The 23600-nt window shown below is 39.7% G+C and overlaps 1 protein-coding gene across 9 annotated transcripts in view; it reads right to left on the reverse strand.

The window, feature by feature from the left end:
* The window catches only part of LOC149821761 (polyribonucleotide nucleotidyltransferase 2, mitochondrial-like), a 122372-nt gene that overhangs the window by 95314 nt on the left and 3458 nt on the right, over nt 1-23600 (reverse strand). For 2 of the 9 annotated variants that reach the window (XM_089980104.1, XM_089980106.1), the window contains exons 3-4: nt 20669-20712; nt 17773-17967 (exon numbers count right to left, since the gene is read on the reverse strand). The exons of 3 other annotated variants lie outside the window; for them this stretch is intronic. In XM_089980104.1, the coding sequence (XP_089836230.1) occupies nt 17773-17947 (175 nt within the window). In that variant the 5' untranslated portion in view covers nt 17948-17967; nt 20669-20712. Of the gene's footprint in view, nt 1-17772; nt 17968-20668; nt 20793-23600 lie in introns of those variants that run through there. 4 more of the 9 variants (XM_089980103.1, XM_089980105.1, XM_089980102.1 and 1 more) reach the window with 3 other exon arrangements.

Genomic DNA, 23600 nt, shown 5'->3' on the forward strand with positions numbered 1-23600 from the left:
AGGTTGACTGCACTGGGTGTCGCACCCACATCGCATCGCGTCGACGCGGGTGCGGCACCCAGTTTGCCGAGTCCCCGTGACATAGAATACAAGTTGTGTATTAAGATAAAACAGGGGACCTAACTTGACCTCAAAAAAATTTTACATGTTTTAAGTATCTGCGAGCAATGGTAATAAAAAGAGGAACTAAAGTTTATATGCATTATTAAATATAGACATAGATATAAAAGAAAGCTCTGATAAAAGATAATTATTTATTCATACATATTCATGTTATGCATTAGATCATGCATATTTACTTGTTCCCTTGTACTAAATTAATGGTTCCATGATATTTGCTCTCTAATGTATAATATTCTCTATTGCTTATTAGTGATCCCTATTGTTTAATAATTGTTTCCTATTGCACGAATCATTAATTGAATTATGAATTGATTATATTTGCATCCCTCTAAAATGTTGCATGAATCTTATTTAAGTTCTTTTTACTTATTTGATTCATTAGAGTGACTCGTACACAAGATATATGATTCTGACACTCTAATTTTTATATTTTTCACAGCCTCTGAGGCTCAGTGGGAGGACCTGATACTACAAGGAGCTACGAAAGCTACACGACTGCTTGACAGATTTACTTAGGGACAGAGTGGCTCTACCTTTTTATTTATTTATATTCTGCACATGTTCTCGGACTCTATGCTTTTAATTAATAAAATTGGTTTGGCTTGGATGATGGTAGTGTAAGATCCCTTGTGGTTGTAAATTGGTTATGACTGTAAAGGCCCCGAGAATGTTTTCGCAAATGTTTAAAAAAAATATTTTTTAACGGTTATGAGTTGGGGTCGTTAAAGCTTTATCCCCTATCTAGCTAGGTGAGTTATGACACCATTTATACTTAGTTTCAGATTTTTGCAGCAAGTATATTACGAAAAAAGGAACCCAAACATTATCATAAAGCTAACCAAAACAGGCGATGGATTGAAGCTATTAATGAATAGAACGCTGCTCTTCATGAGAGTAACACCAGGAAAGCAGTTCCTAGACCTCAAGAAAAGAATGTGGATGGTTCACATTGGGTGTACAAAATAAAGTACAAAGTTGATGAAAGAATAGAGCTCGCTTGGTGGCAAAGGGATATACCCAGGAACATGGGTTAGACTTTGATAAAACATTCAACCTAGTGGTTAGAATGGGTACTATGGATTGTTCCCTCGATGGCAAAGAATGTAGTTGGTTGACGTTGGGTGTACAAAATAAATTACAAAGTTGATGGAAGAATAGAGCTCACTTGGTGGCAAAGGGATATACCCAGGAACATGGGTTAGACTTTGATAAAACATTCAACCTAGTGGTTAGAATGGGTACTATGGATTGTTCCCTCACTAGCCGTTCGTAATGATTGAGAGTTTAAGCCAAATGAGTGTGAAGAATGTGTTTCTCCATGGAGACTTACAAGAAGTCTAAATGGAGCACCCTCTAAGGTATTCAGAGGTTGACTAACATAATATTGTATTGAGACTAAAAAAGGCAATATATGGGCTGAAGAAACAAGCCTTTCATGGGAGGTTCAAAACCTTCAATAAGGCTCTATGTTCTCTTGGATTTGTTGGCAGTGTATGATTACTAATTATTTATCCATCATCATGATACACATATTACCATCATTCTGGTCTATGTTGATGATATTGTCATCACCGGGAGTGACCATTTCAAGATTGTGCAGTTGAAGGGCATGCTTAACTCCAGATGTCACATAAAAGATCTAGGGGCTTTAAGATATTTTCTTCATGGAGGTTGATCGAACATCAACTTCCATGAATCTTGACACATCATAAGTATATTCTTGATCTCCTTAATCGGTTTCAGATGGCTGACTGCAAACCAGTGCCAACGCCTATGGCAGTGAATACGAAGCTGGTAGATGACTTCCCCAGTGACGAAATTTAAGAAACCCTCATAGTTTAGTGGGAGCTTTGCAGTATTTGACTTTTACTCGCCCTAACTTGGTTTTTGTCAAGAACCAAGTCTTGCAATTCATGCATACCAAAGAAGAGTAACATGGATGCAACAAAAAGGATTTCGAGGTCCATCAAGGGCACAATTATCGATGGTCTGGTTTATAAAAGACCTATGGCTGAAATACATTCAAATTTGTCTTTAACTATGATGGCTTATTCTGATGTGGATTAGCAAGAGATCCAACTTCCAGAAGATCAATCACAGGATATGGAGTATTCATGGGGCATCATCTTGTTTTATGGTTCAGTCGAAAGCAACAAACTGTAGCTAAGTCTAGAAAGGAGGCAGAATACATGGCCATGGCTGCAGTAACAATAGAGGTTTTATGGATTCGGCACTTGCTTACAGCGTTACACCAGCCTATTAGCAGATCACTATTGTTTTGTGACAATAAAAGTGTGATTGACATAGCTATAAATCCAGTTCAACATGACAAAATGAAACACGTGGAGCTGGACCAGCATTTTGTGAGAGAAAGAGTTGAAAGTAAGGAGATTCAACCTGTCACATAGGTGTGGGTGCGGATGTGGCACTTTAAAAAACCTTGGGTGCAGGGAGGCTATATATATATATATATATATATATATATATATATATATATATATATATATATATATATATATATATATATATATATATATATATATATATATATATATATTTTAACGGTTTTAAGTTAACACTACATGTATTTGTGTGCATTTATGTATTTATATATATATAATATAGATAAAAATGAACTTGATTAGGGTTAACTGAATCTACTTTTGGATAGAAATGGACCTCAGTGTGGTTGACTTCACCTAACACAAAGGAAGTTGTGTCCAAGTGTCGCACCTACCTGGGTGCAGGTGCGACACGGGTGCGGTGCCCTATTAGAAGAGTCCGTCTGACATAGGATTCAAATGATGTTTATCAAGGGGGATGATCAAGTAGCTGACCGATTCACCAAGCCTTTACCTAGTACGAGATATTAGAGTCTTAAAGGCAAACCGTGCATGGTCATTTGCAACCCATGTGGGGGGCATGTTAGAAGAGTCGTTCTTGTATAATAAGGGGCATTTATGTCATTTGCTTGTATTATATCAAGTTGGGTATTGTATTTGTTAAGATTAATTGTCCTATTGAGGTTTTAAGCGTAAGTTTTCTCAAAGGTAGGTTATTTGATATTTCATAAATTAAGAGGGACTTGTAAGTAATTTTTATAGTGGCGTCTCTCTATTTAATGAGGGGATTAGCCCTAATAGAAACGAATGAGATTTCTCTTCTCTCAGCCAACTTCTCTCTCTCTCTCTCTCTCTCTCTCTCTCTCTCTCTCTCTCTCTCTCTCTCTCTCTCTCTCTCGGTTCTGGCGCACCTCAGATAAGTTTGCACATGGTATCAAAGCGGTGGATCTCGGGAGCTTGAGCACGTGATCGACCTACACCAAAAAGGCTCGAGAAAAAAATTATATACAGTAAACAGGTGTGTGTATTTCTTGTTGTGTCATGACACAGATTTGTAACCAGATCTAAAGGTCACGGTGGTGGTGGTGGTGGTGGTGGTGGTGTCAACTGAATCTGGTTGCGGCAGAGTTGGGTGTTTCTATCAGACCAAGGATCTGGATGTCGGGAAAAAAAATTTTGTTGACTTGTCGTAAATCATGTTTCGTGGGAGTAGGTGTTAAAAAAAAATTGGAGGCTGGTGTGATTTCTGTGTCGTGTGAAATTGCTCATATCAGATCGTGCAAGTTTTTTTTATATGAAGCAGTTGTGGGATGTTTGTGTCGTATGTAGTTGAACAAAGTAATCTTGTCCTTGGAGGTCGTGTTTGTGTAGACCTCTCTTTTCCATATTTCAAATCCAATAAATTTCTTTTAGTTGTCATCTGTGTGCAACTGTATATAAAATGAAATTTGAAGAACCCTAGGCAGTGGCGTCGTAGGCCTCGTGAAGACTCTCTCTCCAACACACCACGTCAAACCTTTCGCTTATATTTTTTTTTCGTGAAGACCGGGGAGTTTCAGACATGATTGAATCATGACAGTCAGCAGAACGCAACAGGTTGGGTCGATCAGATTGCCAATCCTTTCGGTTCATCAATTTTGTCCCGTTGAGCTAAATTACACAACAAGTAGAACGTGGGTAACAAGTCTTCAAACAAACACACTAGCAAAAAAAACTTAACCCCAACCCGCGTTGGGGGAACCCCCGCCCCCTTCTATATCTATATCTATATCTATATCTATATCTATATCTATATCTCTATATATATATATATATTTACATTTTTGTCCCTGCCGCACCCCCGCACCCGGGTTTTTTTAAAGTGTTGAATCCCTGCACCCGCACCCATGTGACATAGACGCCAGTAGAGCAAGAAAAAAATAGTGTGTTTCACGATCATACGACAACCTAATTCACGACTTCATTAGGTTATTCAACCCACATCAGAAGCAATTAAAAAATTAGATCAGAAATGTAGTTCTGAGACGGCTAGAGCACCTCGTCAGGAGAAAAGTGAATACTAATAGCCACCAAGGCTCTACTCTACCACCACCATTATCATTTATTATCATTTATTATGGAGAGAGAAAATCCTTGACGAAAAAGGATTTGGTTGGTTGAAGCATAAAGACTTCAAAAAGGATCATCATTTCCAAGTTAACACTATATTTTCCAACGCTGTGAATTAATTGTTTCGAGGCAGGAATAGCATGGGATGCCAACAAAGCACGTCAGATGTAGTGGACACAAGTGCCCCCTTTATAAAACAAGAGCAGCAACAGCAAGCAGCTGTCCAGAAAAAAAAATTAATTCTGCAGCCCATTTCGTAGGGCAATTTTTTTTTTTAAATCCAAACAAAAATGGACCGAAATGACCCTGGGTGCGGTCAACACACCCAGGATCGGGTTGACCGCACCCGGTGCCGCACCCGCGTCGATGCGACTACGGCACCCTGCTAGCCGAATCCCTGTGACATAGGATGGCGTGAATTGGTTTTTGATATGGTGAAAGAGTATTATGTGGTCGTGGAATTGGCTGACGCGTGATCATCAAACACGTTGTTTCTGTGTCAACTGCTGTGTCCTTGATGAACATACCAGATTCAAAATCTGAGTGATTAAGAAAGTGAATTTTTTTTTGCAGACGTATTAGCATCAAATATATCTCTTATCTTGTTAATACTACTCAGTATGGGTGAAGCTTCGAAACTTGATTCCAAAAATGATGCTATTGGGGAGTACAAGGCATTTGCAAATCCCTTCTCGTATTGTTCTTCTGTGCGATTGAATGAAACTACCTATGCCAGGTGGTCCAGAACTTTTATGATGTCGGTATCTAGACATCGTAGGAAACATATTCTGTCGGAAATTGAACCAAATGAAAAGGTGGGAAAATATATTACTTTGGACGAAGATAATGACATCGTTATGTCATTGATCATGAATAGTGTCGAACCTCATATTGCATATGGTCTAATTTACTATAATACAGCCAAACAGATGTAGGACAACCTTCGAGATACGTACTCTCAAGAGAGTAATGTGAGTCGCATCCTGCAAATCGAACAGGAGATATATAATTTTCAGCAAGGAGATCAGACCTTGGCTCAGTATTATGCCTCCGTCAAAGCAGCATTTGAAAGACTCAATGCCCACAGGCCTTTTTGTTGTTCGCAGCACAAGGATCATCAAGAACAGACTATGGTTGCTCAGTTTCTCATAGGTTTATCTTCAGAATTCTTTGTTGCAAAAGTCCAAATGTTAACTGGATCCGCTGGATCCGATGTACCTACTCTCGTTGATGCATACAATCGTCTAAGTAGACTTGTGATTTCTCTTCCACAATCTCAACCTATGTCCCAGTCATCTGCTCTGGCTGTCCCATCTGGTTATGGACATAGAAATTTTCAGACTATTAGAGGACGAGGTCGTGGAAGAGGTATGAGAGGCAGAGGCAAACTTCAATGTATTTTCTATGGAAAATCTGGACATTTAGAAGATCGTTGTTGGGATAAGCATGGACGGCCAACCTCTTCTGCATCAAAGCCTAATGTTCCAAAAGCGAATATTACTACACTAGAGGTAGCAAATGCAAATGATAACACTTCTGCAAGTGACAGTATCACTCTTAGTCGAGCAAAATATGATGAGTTGATAGCTCGTCGTCCTTCAAGCTCCTCTTCTCCTGTAGCTGGTGTGGCCTACTCAACAGGGGATCATCTTCATTTGAATGATAGCAAGGGGATTATTGACTCTGGTGCATCCAGACATCTGTGTGGGAATTCGTTTTTCTTTTCAAATCTAAAGGATATTACTGTTCATTGAGGAGTCTCATTAGCAGATGGGAGTTCCTCACCAGTTGTTGGTCAGGAAAATATTTCTATATCCTCTTCCTTGCAGTTGAAAAATGTTCTTCATGCTCCCTCATTCTCTCAAAGTTTACTCTCTGGTAGTTGTCTTACTAAAGAACTAAATTGTAGAGTGATATTTGACCCGATGGGTTGTCATTTTCAGGATTTGCTGATGGGGAAGAAGATTGGTGGAGGTTACGAAGAAAATGGAGTCTACTACCTACATCATCCAATGGGTAATGTTTATGCTGCAGTAGAACACTCATCCAGTCCTGTTCGGTGGCATCATCGACTTGGTCATCCTTCCTTGTCAAAGCTTTGTTATGTCTTCCCTCAAATTCCGTCTACTACATCATTTCAATGTGAAGCATGTCAGTTGGGCAAGCATCAACGGAGTTCATTTCCTTCTAGTCAGAGTCAGTCTAGTCATAAAGTTTTTAAACTTCTTCATGCAGATGTATGGGGTCCTAGTAAGATTCCTACCAGAACTCAGGGTCAGTATTGTCTTGTTATTGTTGATGATTTTTCTAAGTTGTCGTGGGTGTTTTTAATAAAAGAAAGATCTGAAGTTCCAAGTATTATCAAATCCTTAATTCTTGAAACAAAAAACTCAGTTTGAATCTGTTGTCAAGATTGTTCGCACTGATAATGCTCTTGAGTTCAAAACAAAAGCCTTGTTGCAATTTTAACAAGACCATGGTATTCAACACCAAACTACTTGTGTCTATTCCTCGAGCGAAAACACAGGCACCTCCTTGATGTCACACGTACCCTTATGATTCAATCCAATGTTCTTGCGATATATTGGGGCGATGCGATTATCACTGCTAGTTATCTCTAATCAACCGCATACGTTCATCTTTCGTGGGAGATCAAATTCCGCTACATATCCTAAATCCTAAGCCCCACTCTTCTCGTTCTCACCTAAAATATTTGGGTGCATTTATTTCGTGCACAAACTTGGACTTGATCGTGATAAATTAGCTGCTCAAGCACCAAAATGCATGTTTATAGGTTATCCAAAAAATCAAAAGGTGTATCGATGCTATGATCCAATTTCTCGGCGAGAGTATGTCAGCGCGGATGTATCTTTCTTGGAGTCCATTCTATACTATTCTAGCATTGGTACTCAAATGAAAATTGATCCAGATGATTCTTTTGAACTTCATGTACCCTATGTCACACGGACTCGGCTAAAGGGTTGCCGCACCCGCGTCGACACGCACGGACTCGGGTGCGGACTCGGGTGCGGCTTTGGACTCGCCCCGGACTCGGTCAACGCCGAGTCGGACTCGGTCAACGAGTCCGGGCCGAGTCCGTCCACAATTTGGACTCGGTCAACTTTGACCGAGTCCAAAATTGTCCAGTTCGAGTTTTAAATTTTGTTTTGGATCCGGGTCGGGTCGGGTCCAAACCCGACGTAGATCCAAATTTTTTTTGGCAGCCGAACCCTAAAAGGGGTTTATCGACAGGGAGAGGGGCTTACCCTCTCGATTTTGCCTCTCCCCCTCAGCCTAGCCCTTGCAGCTTTCTCCTGCAACCACGCCGGCGATCCGAACTCCGGCGACAAGCAGCCACCGTCTCCCCCTCCGTCAGGTATGTCGACCCTCCTGCACCCTCTGCTCGTAGCCTCCCTCCTTGCACCCTTTGCACGCAGAAGAGGGGCTCGGCCCCCCTCCCTGCACCCTCTGCTCGTAGGGAAGGGGCTCGGCCCCCCTCCCTGCACCCTCTACTCGCAGGGGAGGGGCTCGACCCCTCCCTGCACCCTTTGCAGGCAGAAGAGGGGCTCGGTCCCCCTCCCTGCACCCTCGGCTCGCAGGGGAGGGGCTCGGCCCCCCTCCCTGCACCCTCTGCTCGCAGAAGAGGGGCTCGGCCCCCCTCCCTGCACCCTCTGCTCGCAAGGGAGGGGCTCGGCCCCCCTCCCTGCACCCTCTGCTCGCATAGGAGGGGCTCGGCCCCCCTCACTGCACCCTCTGCTCGCAGGGGAGGGGCTCGGCCCCCTTCCCTGCACCCTCTGCTCGCAGGGGAGGGGCTCGGCCCCCCTCCCTGCACCCTCTGCTCGCAGAGGAGGGGCTCGGCCCCCCTCCCTGCACCCTCTGCTCGCAGAAGAGGGGCTCGGCTCCCCTCCCTGCACCCTCTGCTCGCAGAGGAGGGGCTCGGCACCCCTCCCTGCACCCTCTGCTCGCAGGGGAGGGGCTCGGCCCCTCCCTGCACCCTCTGCTCGCAGAGGAGGGGCTCGCCCCCCCTCCCTGCACCCTCTGCTCGCAGAAGAGGGGCTCGGCCCCTCCAATATTCCCTATTTATTAACTTTATTTTATTTACTTATTTAATTATTTTCTTTTCAGTTTTCACTTTTCAGATATAATGGCGAGTTCTAGCGGTAGTGTCAATACATTTGGTTCAAGTTCTAACCCTGAATTAGATGTTTCTCAACCACTTTGGAGGCTTGTGACAAAAGGGATAAAAGCTAGTAGTGGTGGTGGTGGGAATGTGCAGTTTCATTGTAATCTATGTAAGACTGTTTTCACAGGTTCTTATACGCGTGTGAAAGCACATCTTTTGCATATTCGTGGTCAAGGAATTAGGGCATGTTCTGGGGTTGACAAAGACATGTTAAAGCAATTAAAAAAAGAACAAGAGGAAGCTGAAAAGAAGAAAATTGTAGAGATGAAAAGCGATTCGATTAATTTGTCTTTTCCTACTGTTAGTGATACACAAGAAGAGCTTTTAAAGAAAAGAAAGATGGAAAGCAATAAAACAATACAAGCGTCATTCAAAAACATGGCAAGAGCAGAAATTGATAAAAAGATTGGTCGATTCTTTTACTCAAGCTCAATTCCTTTTAATGTAGCTAGAAGTCCATACTAGAAAGATATGATTACATCTTTGGCTAATTGCAATTTGAGTGGTTATGTGCCTCCTAGTTCAGAAAAACTAAGAACAGTCATTCTTGCAGAGGAAAAAAATAGAATTGAAGACTTGCTAAAGACCCAAAAATTTGCATGGAAACGACATGGAGTGTCGATTGTTTCTGATGGGTGGACTGATATACAAAGGCGACCACTGATAAACTTCATTGCTTACTCACTAAATGGGCCAATCTTTTTGAAGACTGTTGATGCATCTGGAGAGTATAAAGATGTTGAATATTTAAAGAGATTATTTGTTGAAGTGATAAAAGAAGTGAGTGAAGAAAGTGTGGTGCAAATCATTACTGACAATGCTCCAGTTTGCAGTCGTGCAGGAATGAATTTGGCAAGTGAAGATACATATTCACATATTTTTTGGACTCCTTGTGCAGCACACAGTTTAAATTTGGCACTTAAGAGTATATGCAATCCATCAAAAGATGATGCACATGCACATGAAATGTGCTTATGGATTGAGGAAATAGAGCATGATGTTCGAAATATTAGAAATTTTGTTGTAAACCATCATCATGCCCTTTCTATATTTAATAGGCATTCTGATCTCAAGTTACTGAAAGTTGCTGAAACTCGTTTTGCTTCTCTAATTGCTATGATAAAAAGAATTAAGCAACTCAAGAATGCATTGATGATGATGGTGGCTGATCAAGATTGGGATTTTTATCGTACTGAAGATGATGTCAAGGCTCAAGCTATCAAAAAATGCATCTGTGATGATTTTTGGTGGGATAAAATTACATATTTTGTTGAATTTACAGAGCCTATTTGGGAAATGCTGAGAGAAGTTGACAGAGATGTACCCATGCTTCATAGAATTTATGAAATGTGGGACAATATGATTGAAAAGGTTCAAAGTATCATTTTTAAACATGAGAAGAAAGATATTGCACTTGATGATTCAGAATTTTACAATCATGTACATTCAGTTTTAGTGAGAAGATGGGATAAAAGCAATACACCTTTGCATTGCATGGCACACTCTCTCAATCCAAAATACTATGCAAAAAAATGTTTGACAGCAGGTGTTGGTCGTGTTTCTCCAAATGAAGATCCTGAGATATCAAGAAATATAATGATATATTTGGGAAGAGTTTTTAATGATCCTCACATGTTTAAGGTTGTAAATAGTGAGTTTGGCAAGTTTTCTACTGGAAGATTTGATTCTTTAGCCGCACTTGTGGCAAGGGACGAGGAAGATCCCCTTAATTGGTGGGCAATCAGAGACACCAAATCTGCAACGTCTTGCAATGAAGTTGTTATCCCAACCTGCTACATCATCTTGTTGTGAAAGAAATTGGAGTACATATGCTCAAATTCACAACATTAAAAGAAACAAACTCACTAGTAAAAGAGCAGAGGATTTGGTATATGTTCACTCAAATCTACGATTAATTTCTCGCCGGATCAAAGAAGAGTATAGGTACTTTTTTTTTCTTTGTATTCAAAGTTTGTATTTAAATATTTCATATTTGTATTCAAAGTTTTAACTTTTAAGTTAGATACTAATATAGTGATTTTTTGATGCAGTTGTGGACCATCCAAGAATTGGGATGTAAATCCAGAAGATTTTGACTTGGAGGGAGAACATAATTTACATACTCTCAACATGGACTACCTTGATCCTGTTCTTCCTTCTAATTTAGACGATGAGGCAGATTTATGATAAGTTTTGTTGTTTATCACACTCACAAGCTTCTTTATGTGTTATATTTTGGTAAGTTTGTGTTGTTAAGAATTGCTTTTTTTTTTTGCTTTAAAATTTACAATCTTTATGTGTTAATTTATTGTTATATATATAATTATAATATTTAAAATATATATATTTATAATATATATATTTTAATATATATATATAGCCGAGTCCCCGTGTCCAAATTTATTGGAATTGCGCCGCACCCGTGTCGCACCCGCACCCGCACCCATGTGACATAGCCTGTACCTCATTTTTCTTTGGAATATGTGCCCTCATTACCTAACCAAACTTTATCTTCCTCACGGTTTCATAATCCTCCATTGGTATATGTGCGTAGAGCTCCACCTCCTCCAGGGCCTTCATCCTCTTCTTCTCCTGAGGTAAGTACTACTGACAACAGTGACCTTCATGATGATGATAACAGGCCAATCGCTCTACGAAAGGGGACACGACAATGCACCTTATATCCCATATCTCATTTTGTGTCTGATGCCCGAATTGGAAATCAGATAAAAGCATTTATTTCAGCCTCATCTGCTGAAACTATTCCTCTGAACTATCAACAAGAAAAGCTCGATAACAGGTGGAAGCAGGCTATGCAAGAAGAAATGGAAGCCTTATTGTCTCAACATACATAGGATCTAGTTGATTCCCTAGTGGATACTGACATTGTTGGATGCAAATGGGTATATACAATAAAGTACAAATCAGATGGTTCTATTGAAAGGTATAAGGCCAGATTAATAGCAAAAGGGTATACTCAGACTTATGGTATTGATTTCTTTAAAACTTTTTCTCGTATTGCACGAATGGGTACCATTCGTCCTGTTCTCTCCGTAGTTGTTCACCATGGAGGGAGTTTGTGTCAATTAGATGTAAAAAATGCATTTTTATATGAAGATCTGTCTGAGACAGTTTACATGCAACAACCTCCCGGTTTCGAGGTTGGAGGGAGTGTCAGAAAGTGTGTAGATTAAGAAAGGTGATATATGATTTGAAACAAAGTCCATGTGCATGGTTTCAAAAGTTGTTTGAAGTGATGTCAAGGTTTGGCTTTAATAGGTTGGCGACAGACCATACATTATTTATTAAAAAAAACTAACTCAGGTATAGTTGTTATGGTAGTACATGTGGATGACATCATTCCTACAGGAGATGATATGAGAGATATTGAAGCTACAAAGGCTCATTTTCAAAAACATTTTGTTATAAAAGACCTTGGTTCACTTAGATATTTTCTGGGTATAGAAGTTGCCAGGAGCAGTGAAGGGATGGTTTTGTCTTAACGGAAGTATGTTCTTGACTTATTAAAAGAGACTGGAATGTTGGGAACTAAACCAGTAAATATTCCCATGGACCATAAAGTTCAATTGTTTGAGGAAGGGTCGAAACCTGTTGATAGCAAAAGCTATCGCTCACTGGTAGGGAAGCTACTATATATAACTGTAACCAGACCTGATATTGCTTTAGCAGTAAGCAAGGTTAGCCAATTTATGGATAAACCAACTGAGGTACACTGGAATGCAGCAATAATGATTCTCAGGTACTTAAAATCTTCTCTTGGAAAAAAGGTTATTATTCAAGAAAGGTGGAACCCTGAAATTAGTGATTTACTTTGATGCTGACTATGCAGGATCTGTAGTGGATAAAAAATCTACCACAGGATTCTGTGTGTTTATGGAAGATAACCTAATTTCATGGAGAAGAAGCAAAATGTGGTTGCTAGGTCAAGTGCAGCATCAGCATATATGGCTATGGCCCAAACAGCTGCTAAATTAATGTAGGTTCGAACTGTACTAAATGATCTTGAGGTGAAGGTTTCATCTCCTATGACAATGATGTGTGATAACAAGGCAGCCACATATATAGTGAACAATCCAGTCTTTCATGAGAGGACAAAACATATTGAGGTTGATTGCCACTACGTAAGAGATATGGTTCAAGCTGGTCATATCGCTACCAAATATCTAAAGTCGGAGGACAAAGTTGCAGATATGTTTACAAAGCCTCTTGCTAGACCAAATTTCTCAAAATGCTGTGACAAGCTAAGCATGATTGATAGCTATGCTCCAGCTTGAGGGGGAGTGTTAAGATTAATTGTCCTATTGAGGTTTTAAGCATAAGTTTTCTCAAAGGTAGGTTATTTGATATTTCATAAATTAAGGACTTGTAAGTAATTTTTATAGTGGCGTCTCTCTATTTAATGAGGAGATTAGCCCTAATAGAAACGAACGAGCTCTCTCTCTCTCTCTCTCTCTCTCTCTCTCTCTCTCTCTCTCTCTCTCTCTCTCTCTCTGGCGCACCTCAGATAAGTTTGCAAAGTATTAATGTGTAAAGCACACTTTTGTATTTAAGGCACATTTTTGTATTTCAAGATATAACCTCATATATAATGAAAGGATGTCCCTAAAGGAGGGCACGATCCATATTCTCCCATCTCTCTCTAACTTTCTCCTTCTTTTCCCTTTTGCTTGGACTGCCCGGCATGACTCCCAAGGTAGATTTGTCACATTACACACCTATGGATTGTGGACCCTTATTATACATAACTCAAAATAAGACCCAAAACCCAATCCATGAACTTGGCTATGTGGGCAAAGCAATAGAAATATTGGAAACCAGTGGACTTGGGGATAGGTTTGAGAGGAACGGTAAAGTTTGACTTTTGTGGTTTTGTAATGCACATGTTTAAATATCACAATGTATGACACAGCAATTCCACCACACAATTATGTACTCATCATATTTCATATGACATTGATGTTCAGCTTCTTACGAGTCTTATATAAGATAATAAGAAAAAGGTGCAAGCACATGCAGCATTTGTTGGAGAAAAATTGTCAAAGGTTGGCCCTTATTCAGAAGATAAGGATGACCCAATAACATCTCAAGCTAATGGACATTCCAGTAATAGAGAAACACATTTAACTAAAATCTGACACTATTGATGACTTTATGTATGTATATATATAGATAGATAGAAAAATAGATAGATATCCATATTGTTCAAAGGGACAAAGAGCAGGCCTAGTACATTAATTCATAAACACACAATAGAATTATTACCATTCAACAATGTTGTGAAAAGCATTGAGGTGTAGCGAGGCACACCACCAAAAACCGAAGCGAGGCATAAGCCTCAAGCTATAAAGCGTAAGACTCAAAAAAAAAATTAACTTAAAAAAACTTTTAAAATCTAAAAAAAAAGAACCAAAATATAGGTGCATACAAGAGAGTGTTACAACATTCACAAGTATAAAAAAAAAACAAAAAAATTATAAATATAGAGTACCTATCGGTAGTTTTTCTTCTTTCTTTCAACAAAGAAAGAGAGAGAGAGAGACGGAGAGATAGAAAGAGAGGGAGAACCAGAGACGAGAAAGAGAGGGAGAAATGAGAGAGAAAGGGAGGGAGAGCAATAGATACTGAGAGGGAGAAACGAGAGAGAAAGAGAGGGAGAGACACGAGAAAAAGACAGGGAGAGCGAGAGATGATAGAGAAAGAGAGGGAGAGCGAAAGACGATAGAAAAAGAGAGGGAGAGCGAAAGACGATAGAAAAAGAGAGGGAGAGCGCGTGCGAGAGAGAGAGAGAAAGAGATGGAAAGAGGGGGATGGGGCTTTGACCCCATTTGACCGAGGTGCACGCCTTGAGGCACACCTCGCCATGAGACATGTACCTCATAACCCCCGAGGTGCATGCCTCAAGAGTTTTACGTTATATGCATGTAACTCAGGGCACAAAGGGCCTCACCATAAGGCGAGGCACGCCTTTTGCACCTTGAGGTGCATTTTTAATAACATTGCCATTCAAGCATGCCTCCTCATCTATTGATGGGGGCAATTACAAGACATTAATCAAATCCCATCTTTGTGTAAGTGCCAAAAGATGTTGGTTCAAGCCCATAGAGAAAAACCTTCAAAGAACTTTTGTTTGTTTTGCTTGATTACTAGATGTCACACTTGGAGATATCACTCTTTTGGCTAAGAATTCCTAATTATTGGTTGCACACACACACACACACACACACACACACACACACACACACACATATATATATGAGCTCTACTTTTGGTCCTAGCATCGTGTTTTATAAAATAGTAACTATCACTTATGCAATAAATTATGAAAACCTTTTGGCTTGTTTATTTAGTGATACTCCTTCGAACTAATTGTATTTGTGGGGATTAGATTTACCAATGGCCCGACTTTCCCTACTTGTTGATAGCCCAACATGTCAATATTGTAAAGTTCTTGAGGATCAGGGAGGGCACGCAATTCCAAGATGTATACCCTATAGTATATTGTTTCACAAGGCTTGCATCGCATAAAGTTGCACATTGCTCAGATTCCTTATCACCCAACGCAATCATGTAGCAGTGCTCTGGATGCACAAAATGAGATGTGAGCATATTTGGATGAAAGAAACATAAGGAACGGGCATAACAAGCATTGGCACGTACCCAATGCCTCTCCATGCACTACCAAATGATAAAGATGATGAGGAGCGACAAGAGGCACAACAAGATATCGAAGAAAGAACGCAAAATGTTTGATGATGCAAACGAATGATGAGTCTTGTTGTCTTGACTTTTGTCTCAAAAACTTTTATGTAATGAAATTTTGTGGCATCTATGTTAATGAACTTATGTAGTGAACTTTACTTTAAATTAATGGCATATCTATGTTAGTTGATATTAATAAATATATTTATTTTTCTTGTAATTATATGATTTTTGTTAAAAAAAATTTATTTTTGTACTTTTTGTTATTTCTTTATTTTTTGCAATATTTTAGGTGTATTTTTTTCATATCTTACTATACATTACAATACATTAAAATACACCAGTCTCTCTGACCTTCCAATGCAGGTTCTAATATGATTTTTACAACACTGCTTAAAAGAAGATAGACTAGCCATTTAACGAAATCAATAAACAAGAGAAAGCAACTCAATTGAAATTTTATGTGAACAAATGTTGGAAAAAGATGACATCAAGTGAAGAGAACATGAACAAGGAGGCTAAAATCAGAAGGATTCCCAATGTTAAAAGGCAATATGCAAGGAGAATGAAGGATGGGAGTGGCTAGCCATATGGATGACATTGAACAACTTGGTGCCTTGCATTCCCTTGCAAGGTTGAAAACCACAAATAAGCAACTCAAACTCATGTATTTATTTAGACACTAAGAAAATTTTTTGTTTCCACAATCATCAAAAAACTGCATCTTTATTACTTCAAAAATAGGCAATTGTGAAGTTGGAACACTTTCCACCATACACCTACTGACAAGGATGGCAATCTTAACCTAGCGGAGCTGAAGAGACCGATGGAGGTAGTAGGATAATGCATTGCATACTATTTTATTTTCAAGGAATTGCCAGTATATCCCTCCATCAAAACTATGTACTTGAGCATCCTCCAATAAAGGCTAGTTTAGTCCTTATTCATTGCTGCATCTTTTAATATAACAGGCTTGGAAGCTCCCAATTAGACAAGCTCGTAAAAATCTACTTATGAATCTTCTAAGTCCATACAATTAAGTTTCATTACAAGGATCATTATGGGATCAAACTACAATTTACCAATGGCATGTACAGGAATGGAACTCCAATTAGATCAAACCAATTGCCATAATACACCATTACAAAGACCCATTTTCTGTTCTAACACATCTAATGAGGACCAACTATCTCTTACCAAAGTGATGATAAATTTGCAAAGCCTATATAGCACTCTTGATGCTAAAAGGGGATGCTACTGCTCTAAGCTTAATTCTTTTGGCATCTCATCACACTTAATTATTTTGGCATCTCATCACACGGAATCACAATTCTCGAAATGAAACTCCATCCTGCAATCAAGAGTTACACCGGACTTCAGTTCTCCCTTTCTTATGTGTGTGTACCTATGTTTTTGCAGGACCAAAGAAAGTTGAGATGATAACAGACACCAGTTGTTCAAAAAGAGGGCCCAAGCACGATAGTAATATGCCAGTTCAAGGCTATGGTGTATGCTTAATGCTAGCAGGAATACGCATTTGCACTTTGGTCTTCTATATTTCCTTCGCAACCAATTCAGTTTAATAAAGTGATCATTTCAATGGCAATGAACCTTAGTTTAGAGTCATGCATGGAATGCTTTTATGAAGAGAACACAAGTGCAATTCCCTTGATCAGCTTCACGGAAATTGAATGTTAAGAAAGGAAGAGGGCAATGTGGCCAAACAATATTACGGTATTAGAAGCACCTGATGCCAATCAGTTTGAATATTCAATGTCAATAGTACAGGTAGGAGGAGACTCAAGAGAATTAGCAAGTAGGTAATGGCCTTGTATTAAAATCTTTGTAACCATCCAACAAAGGTGTTGTCAAGATATACAAAGCACAAAGTTACACAAAAGTAGCAGTAATCTTGGCATTATACATCTAAATATCTAAAAAGTACATTCGCAAATAGATCAAAAATTTCTATCGTGCATTGCAAAGAAAACTTAGAGCTATCATGACATCAACAACCAAAACCTCATGTACTCACCTATTGTTACCAACCAAGCAAGTACTTTTATAGCTATATGCAGTTATGCTACACACAAACATCAACAAAGTACAAACAAATTCAATAACACTAAAACGATTACATAAACTTTGAACCACCTGTACCAGTCAAACCACAAGCATACACACAAAAGTATTAACTAAGAATTAACTAAATCATGAGCCAAGTATCTATGCAATTCCAAGAGACTGATCTCTATCAGAATTCAATATAAACCAACTTAAATGCTAACAACTAACCAGAGATCTGATGCCATGAAATGGGCTCATCAACAGAAACCTGACTAATTGCTTCAGAGGGATTACAGAAACCACGAGAAGAGAACAATAAAGGATGGGTCCGAGCAATCCTAAAACCCCTGCCATTTAGATGCCAAAAGGCCTTCTTAATCCTCACCAAACTGCACTGAGACATCGCCAGCCTGAGCCTCCTACCTACAAAAAAAGCAACCGAACTATGTAAATGCTATAACCACAATTTCCTCATAATGTTTTTCACCAATCTCTTATCAGTGAGAAATTGAATCTCACACACGCAGCCAAAGTCAAGACATGACAAATGGGGAGAAGAAGATATGAGACAAATACAGGAAAATAGGGAGGATGGTGGCACAAATATACAGAAACAAATCTCAAAAGGGGAAGAAAATACGGCCTTTTTATTTCTTTCATTTTTTGAGGGAACGCTTACCACCAAAAAGAAAGGAAGTGAAGTTTTCTTTTCAAATGGAATGGTCGAATCCAACGGGAGAGAGAAGACTTTTGTTGCATGATGTGGTGGTTCACGGGGGGCATACAAGATAAGAGGAGAGGAAAGAGAGTGAGAGCTCCAAACAGTCCAATCTCTAAATGATGTTGCACAAGACCAGAGAGTGCAAACTCGATTGGGAGGGGACGAAGCCACCTTATCCCCATACCCTAAGCTTAAATACAATAAGGAGATCAAACTCGTAAAAGCATATTACCCCTAGCATACCATATAATGTCAACATTGAGAATTTTTCTCTTTTTCTTTTCTTTTATTCCCAAATCGGTGGCAAAGGTCATGTAGGTCGAAAATTCATTCTGGCCCCAATATCATGTCCCCTTGTATACTAGTGATACTAAAAACTTTAAAAAAAAAGGCCATATAGACAGAACTGATTCACTTATAAAATAAGCCAAGCTCATACTTAAAGCCTTAAACATAAGATCGGTAAAATAAATGAGTTCAAGCTTAAATGTCAGATTAGTCTTGTTACAAAACAATTAAACTTGTTTATTATACATAAGTTCTCATTTTTACATATTTTTACAATAAACAAGCTTTGATGTAGTGATTTAACTTTATGTTCCTAAAGTAGACGAAGCAGGTTATATGTCCCCCCCCCCCCCAAACACGCAGGTGCGTGTTCTCATGTCTAAATGAGCGCCACGTATGTAAGCACATGGGGCTTATTTCTCTGTGTGTGTCAGCATCACTTAGCAGCAAAGTCTGGTGCGTTTGCAAAGACTTATGTACCCTTTCCCGCCATTAGCATCATAAAACAACGTTTCGAGTAAAGGACAAAAATGTCCTCCCGCGAGAAAGGGTTAAAATCATCATCATTTTTGCCCTAAGGAGTAAACTCCTCTGCTTTAACAAGAGCTTCTCGCAATATGTCGCCCTAAACGTTTTGGATCACCCTTTGGCGATGCACCATCTGTTGTAACAGGAGCTCCGATTGACGTCGTACCCCTTGTCGTCGTCTGTTGCCGTCGGAGCACCCTTTGTTGTCATATGCTATGCTCCGACGATAACAGACGAGGGTGGCGACAAAGGGTTCTCTGGCGGCAGCAGACGATAGCAAATGGTGCTCCGACTAGAGCATACGGCAACAAAGGGTGCTCTGATAGCAGCAGACGACAGCAAAGGGTACGGCGTCCATCAGAGCTCCTGTTACAGCAAATGGTGCATCGCCAAAGGGTGATCCAGAACGTTTAGGGCGACATATTGTGAGAAGCTCATGTTAAAGCAGAGGAGTTTACTCCTTAAGGCGAAAATGATGATGATTTTAACCTTTTCTTGCGGGAGGACATTTTTGTCCTTTACTCAAAACGTTCTTTTATGACGCTAATGGCGAGAAAGGGTACTTAAGTCTTTGCAAACGCACCAGACTTCGATGCTAAGTGATGCTGACACACACGAAGAAATGAGCCCATGTGCCTACATACGTGGCGCTCATTTAGACCTAAGAACACACACCTGCGTGTTTTTTTTTTTTTGGGGGGGGGGGGTATAACCCGCTTCGTCTACTTTAGGAACATAAAGTTAAATCACTACATCAAAGTTTGTTTATTGTAAAAAAGAGAACTTATGCATAATAAACAAGTTTAATTCTTTTGTAACAAGATTAATTTGGCATTTAAGCTTGAACTCGTTTATTTTATTGATCTTATGTTTAAGGCTTTAAGTATGAGCTTGGCTTACTTTATAAATGAACTTGTTCTGTCTATATGGGCATTTTTTTAAAGTTTTTAGTATTACAAGTATATAATGGGACATGATATTGGGGCCAGAATGGATTATCGACCTACATGACCTTTGCCACCGACTTGGGAATAAAAGAAAAGAAAAAAAGAAAAATTCTTATTGTTGACATTATATAATATGCTAGGGGTAATATGCTTTTACGAGTTTGATCTCCTTATTGTATTTAAGCCTAGGGTATGGTGATAAAGTGGCTTCGACCCCACCCAATCGAGTTTGCACTCTCAGGTCGTGTGCGGCATCATTTAGAGATTTGACTGTTTGGAGCTCTCACTTTCTTTCCTCTCCTCTTATCTTGCATGCCCCCCGTGAACCACAACATCACGCAACAAAAGTCTTCTCTCTCCCGCTAGACTCGACCATTCCATTTGAAAAGAAAACTCCAATTCCTTTATTTTTGGTGGTAAGTGTTCCCTCAAAAAATGAAAGAAATAAAAAGGTTGTATTTTCTTCCCCTTTTGAGATTTGTTTCTGTATATTTGTGTCACCATCCTCCCTATTTTCCTGTATTTGTCTCATATCTTCTTCTCCACATTTGTCATGTCTTGACTTTGGCTGCGTGTGTGAGATTCAATTTCTCACTGATAAGAAATTGGTAAAAAACATATGGCTCCATTTTTCACTGACCGTGCAGCGGGACCCGCGCCGGGGGACCCCCCGGACCTCCCTTCCTGCAAGGGCAAAAACTTTGAATCAGGCTCCACAACTCATCAAGCAGGAATGAGAAGGCGGCCATGTGTTTTAACACAAGCTAAAAACAAAGGTGAAACGTGCAAATCTATTTATGGGGAGTGGGAGGACATTTTCATCCAACGCATATCTATCTTACAGGAGGACATTTTCGTCAAAAGCATATCAACCTTTTTTTATATGTTATTTTGTTATAAAGTCATCGTGGGCAACATTGGCATATGAATTATCGTGGATCCCAAGATATTCCTCCGTACACACACGAACACGTGAATTTGTGTTTCGGGGAAAAAACACACCACCCTCTCTAAAGTAGAGGTCATCTTCAAGACCCTGCCTTTCTCCTGTAACATGTTTTCATATATTTATTTATTTATTTATTTACAGTGTAAATATTTGCACAGAACTATTGAGCAGGAAATCATAGCTGCAATCTGTATTGACTCAATCCGATCAAATAGATGTGATCAGCAGCATGGTTTGTTAACCAAGGATCTGACCTTGGATAATGATTTTCAACATAATAAAACAGATTTTTGAGCCATGGCGTTTTGGTTTTGGTACATGTCAGCCTTTGATGTTTGAATCCCTTGGAAAACCTGCCTATATATCACACATCCACAATCATATGAGTCAAAACCTGGCTTATTTTGAACTAACTATGTAGACAACATCTATAGTATCTAACCTACAAAAAGATCAAAAAAAATACAAAAGAACACATGCAGACACACCCCTGAGCTCAGCTTGGGCTGAGTTGAGCTGGAGCCTAGGTAAGTAACAATCAAGTGGAGCTCAAGCCGCCCAAGCTCAGGCTCAGCTCAACACATGTGCAGCCCTCGAAGGGGAAAGACAAGAAGCTTGATATGCAAAAACAGGTTGGATGCAGCTCGGGCGTGTTTGGTTTGACATTGGACTTGATTCTAAAAAGCGACTCCAACTCCGGATCTTGACCCAGCTCGATGGCAAAGTCAGATTTGGTTACGACTTATGAGTTAAGTCTCTATAGTATTGGATCCACTGAATAAATAAAATCTATTAATCTTTCTAGTGAAAATAAAACAGAAGACAGTTTAGCTAGACAAATATTTTGGCCTAGATATAGCCATATCCATTACCATTACCTGATTATGACTTGAATCCGAATTACTATCAGGACAAAAGAATATGAATTGGATCATGTTTGCATCCAAGTGATAACTGTTTATGTTTGCATCCTTGTGCGAATGGTGATACTATGGCCAATCAAAATCCAAAAGTGAATTTAAACAATATATTCAATTTGAAACTGCTCCTAAATAATCTACTGAAGTGAAGTTGAATCCAAATCCAAATATTATATGGTAATGTCGGACAACATGAACAGGACTGGAACCTAAACAAGTTTTTAAGCAGACAGTTAGGATGATAAAATTTACTGAAACCAACCTAATCGACTAATGGCTAATCTGATTTGGAGTCAAACTCAAATCAATTTGAAAATATGATAGTTCAGATCCAACTAGCTTGAATATCTAACAGGCTAAAACAACTTCACTCCTTCCCGGGAGAACTCCTTGATGGAGCCATCTCGGATTGAGCACTTGCGGCCGTTCCATAATTTATTCAGTTCCGGTTGGGCATCCACCATGATTGAATTCAACAGTTGGCTGGCTTTCCGCATATATGTTTCAGACAAACCGATTTGGATACAAGTCAAATTCACATTCAATGCAGATTCAGTTTCAGATGTAAACACGAATTTGAAGTTACTTGTGGATCAGATGATGTTTTCTCTACCAAATCTAACAGGTTTGGATCTGATCAGTTATCTGACGCAAAATTCAAACTGTTGGATTTCCTACATGTTTCTTGCACGTACAAAGATACAAACAGATTGGCTTGATATGGTTATGACAAATATAATGAATTATGTCACATGGGTACGCCGGATGGGCTCCCACACCCGTGTCGACACGGCACGGTATGGGTGCTGGAACCGTACATTATGGACTGGGTGGCCGAAAAAAAATGAGTTTCTTGTTTCATATTTTTTACCTTCACCCTACAGCCGCAGAACAGCCCACAAGGGCTCCCCTCATCTGTGACTGTAACCAAGTTGACGGGATGTCACAAGTTTGAAACCCATGAGTGGCGTCCCCTGCTGTAAGGTAGAAGATGTACTCCAGGGTGAGTAAGGTGGACCTCAAGGGTTTTAACAACCGGAGGCCAGCCAATGTGCGGATTGGTGATAGGGGTTTCCTTGGATCATCAAAAATAAAAATCCGCATAACAACATAAAGAAGAAGTAGAAAGAGGAGGGAAAATAAGAAAGATGAGGGAGTGGAGAAAGAAAGGGAGAAGAGAGAGAGTGTACCTGCCTCCTTTTCTTTGTTGTTCTTCTTCGTCTTTCTTGCTCCTCTCCTTCGCCTTCCTCTTCTTTCCCAGAGAGAGAGAGAGAGAGAGACACCCTTTCGCCCCTCTTTCCTCCTTTCCGTCTAAAAGATGTGGGTTTGGAATTTGGGTTATAATCCAACCCAAACTCATCCTTTTATATAAAAAACATTTACATGGCCACTCCAAACTTTTTATCTGTCACATGGGTCCTGGTAGAGGTGTCAACAGGTCGGTTTGGTTGGGACGCTTCGAACTTCTGCAGAAGCGGCCTGAAGAATTTCCCCAAGCCTTTGATGACTGGAGAAGTCGAATCTTTGCCCGAGATTGCCATTAATGATTGTTCATCGAAGTTTTGTATCATCCATCATCTCTCTTGATGAACCGTCCCGAATGAACACGACGGGAGGTTTCTTAACCATCGTCTCATTCTACATGCTCTGGTCTTTCAACCCAATCAAGCATCTTGCCTGTGAAGGCGCATGATTATCATTTA

This window comes from Nuphar pumila, chromosome 11, assembly GCF_984573655.1.
Source record: "Nuphar pumila chromosome 11, dmNupPumi1.hap1.1, whole genome shotgun sequence".
NCBI classification, from domain to species: domain Eukaryota; kingdom Viridiplantae; phylum Streptophyta; class Magnoliopsida; order Nymphaeales; family Nymphaeaceae; genus Nuphar; species Nuphar pumila.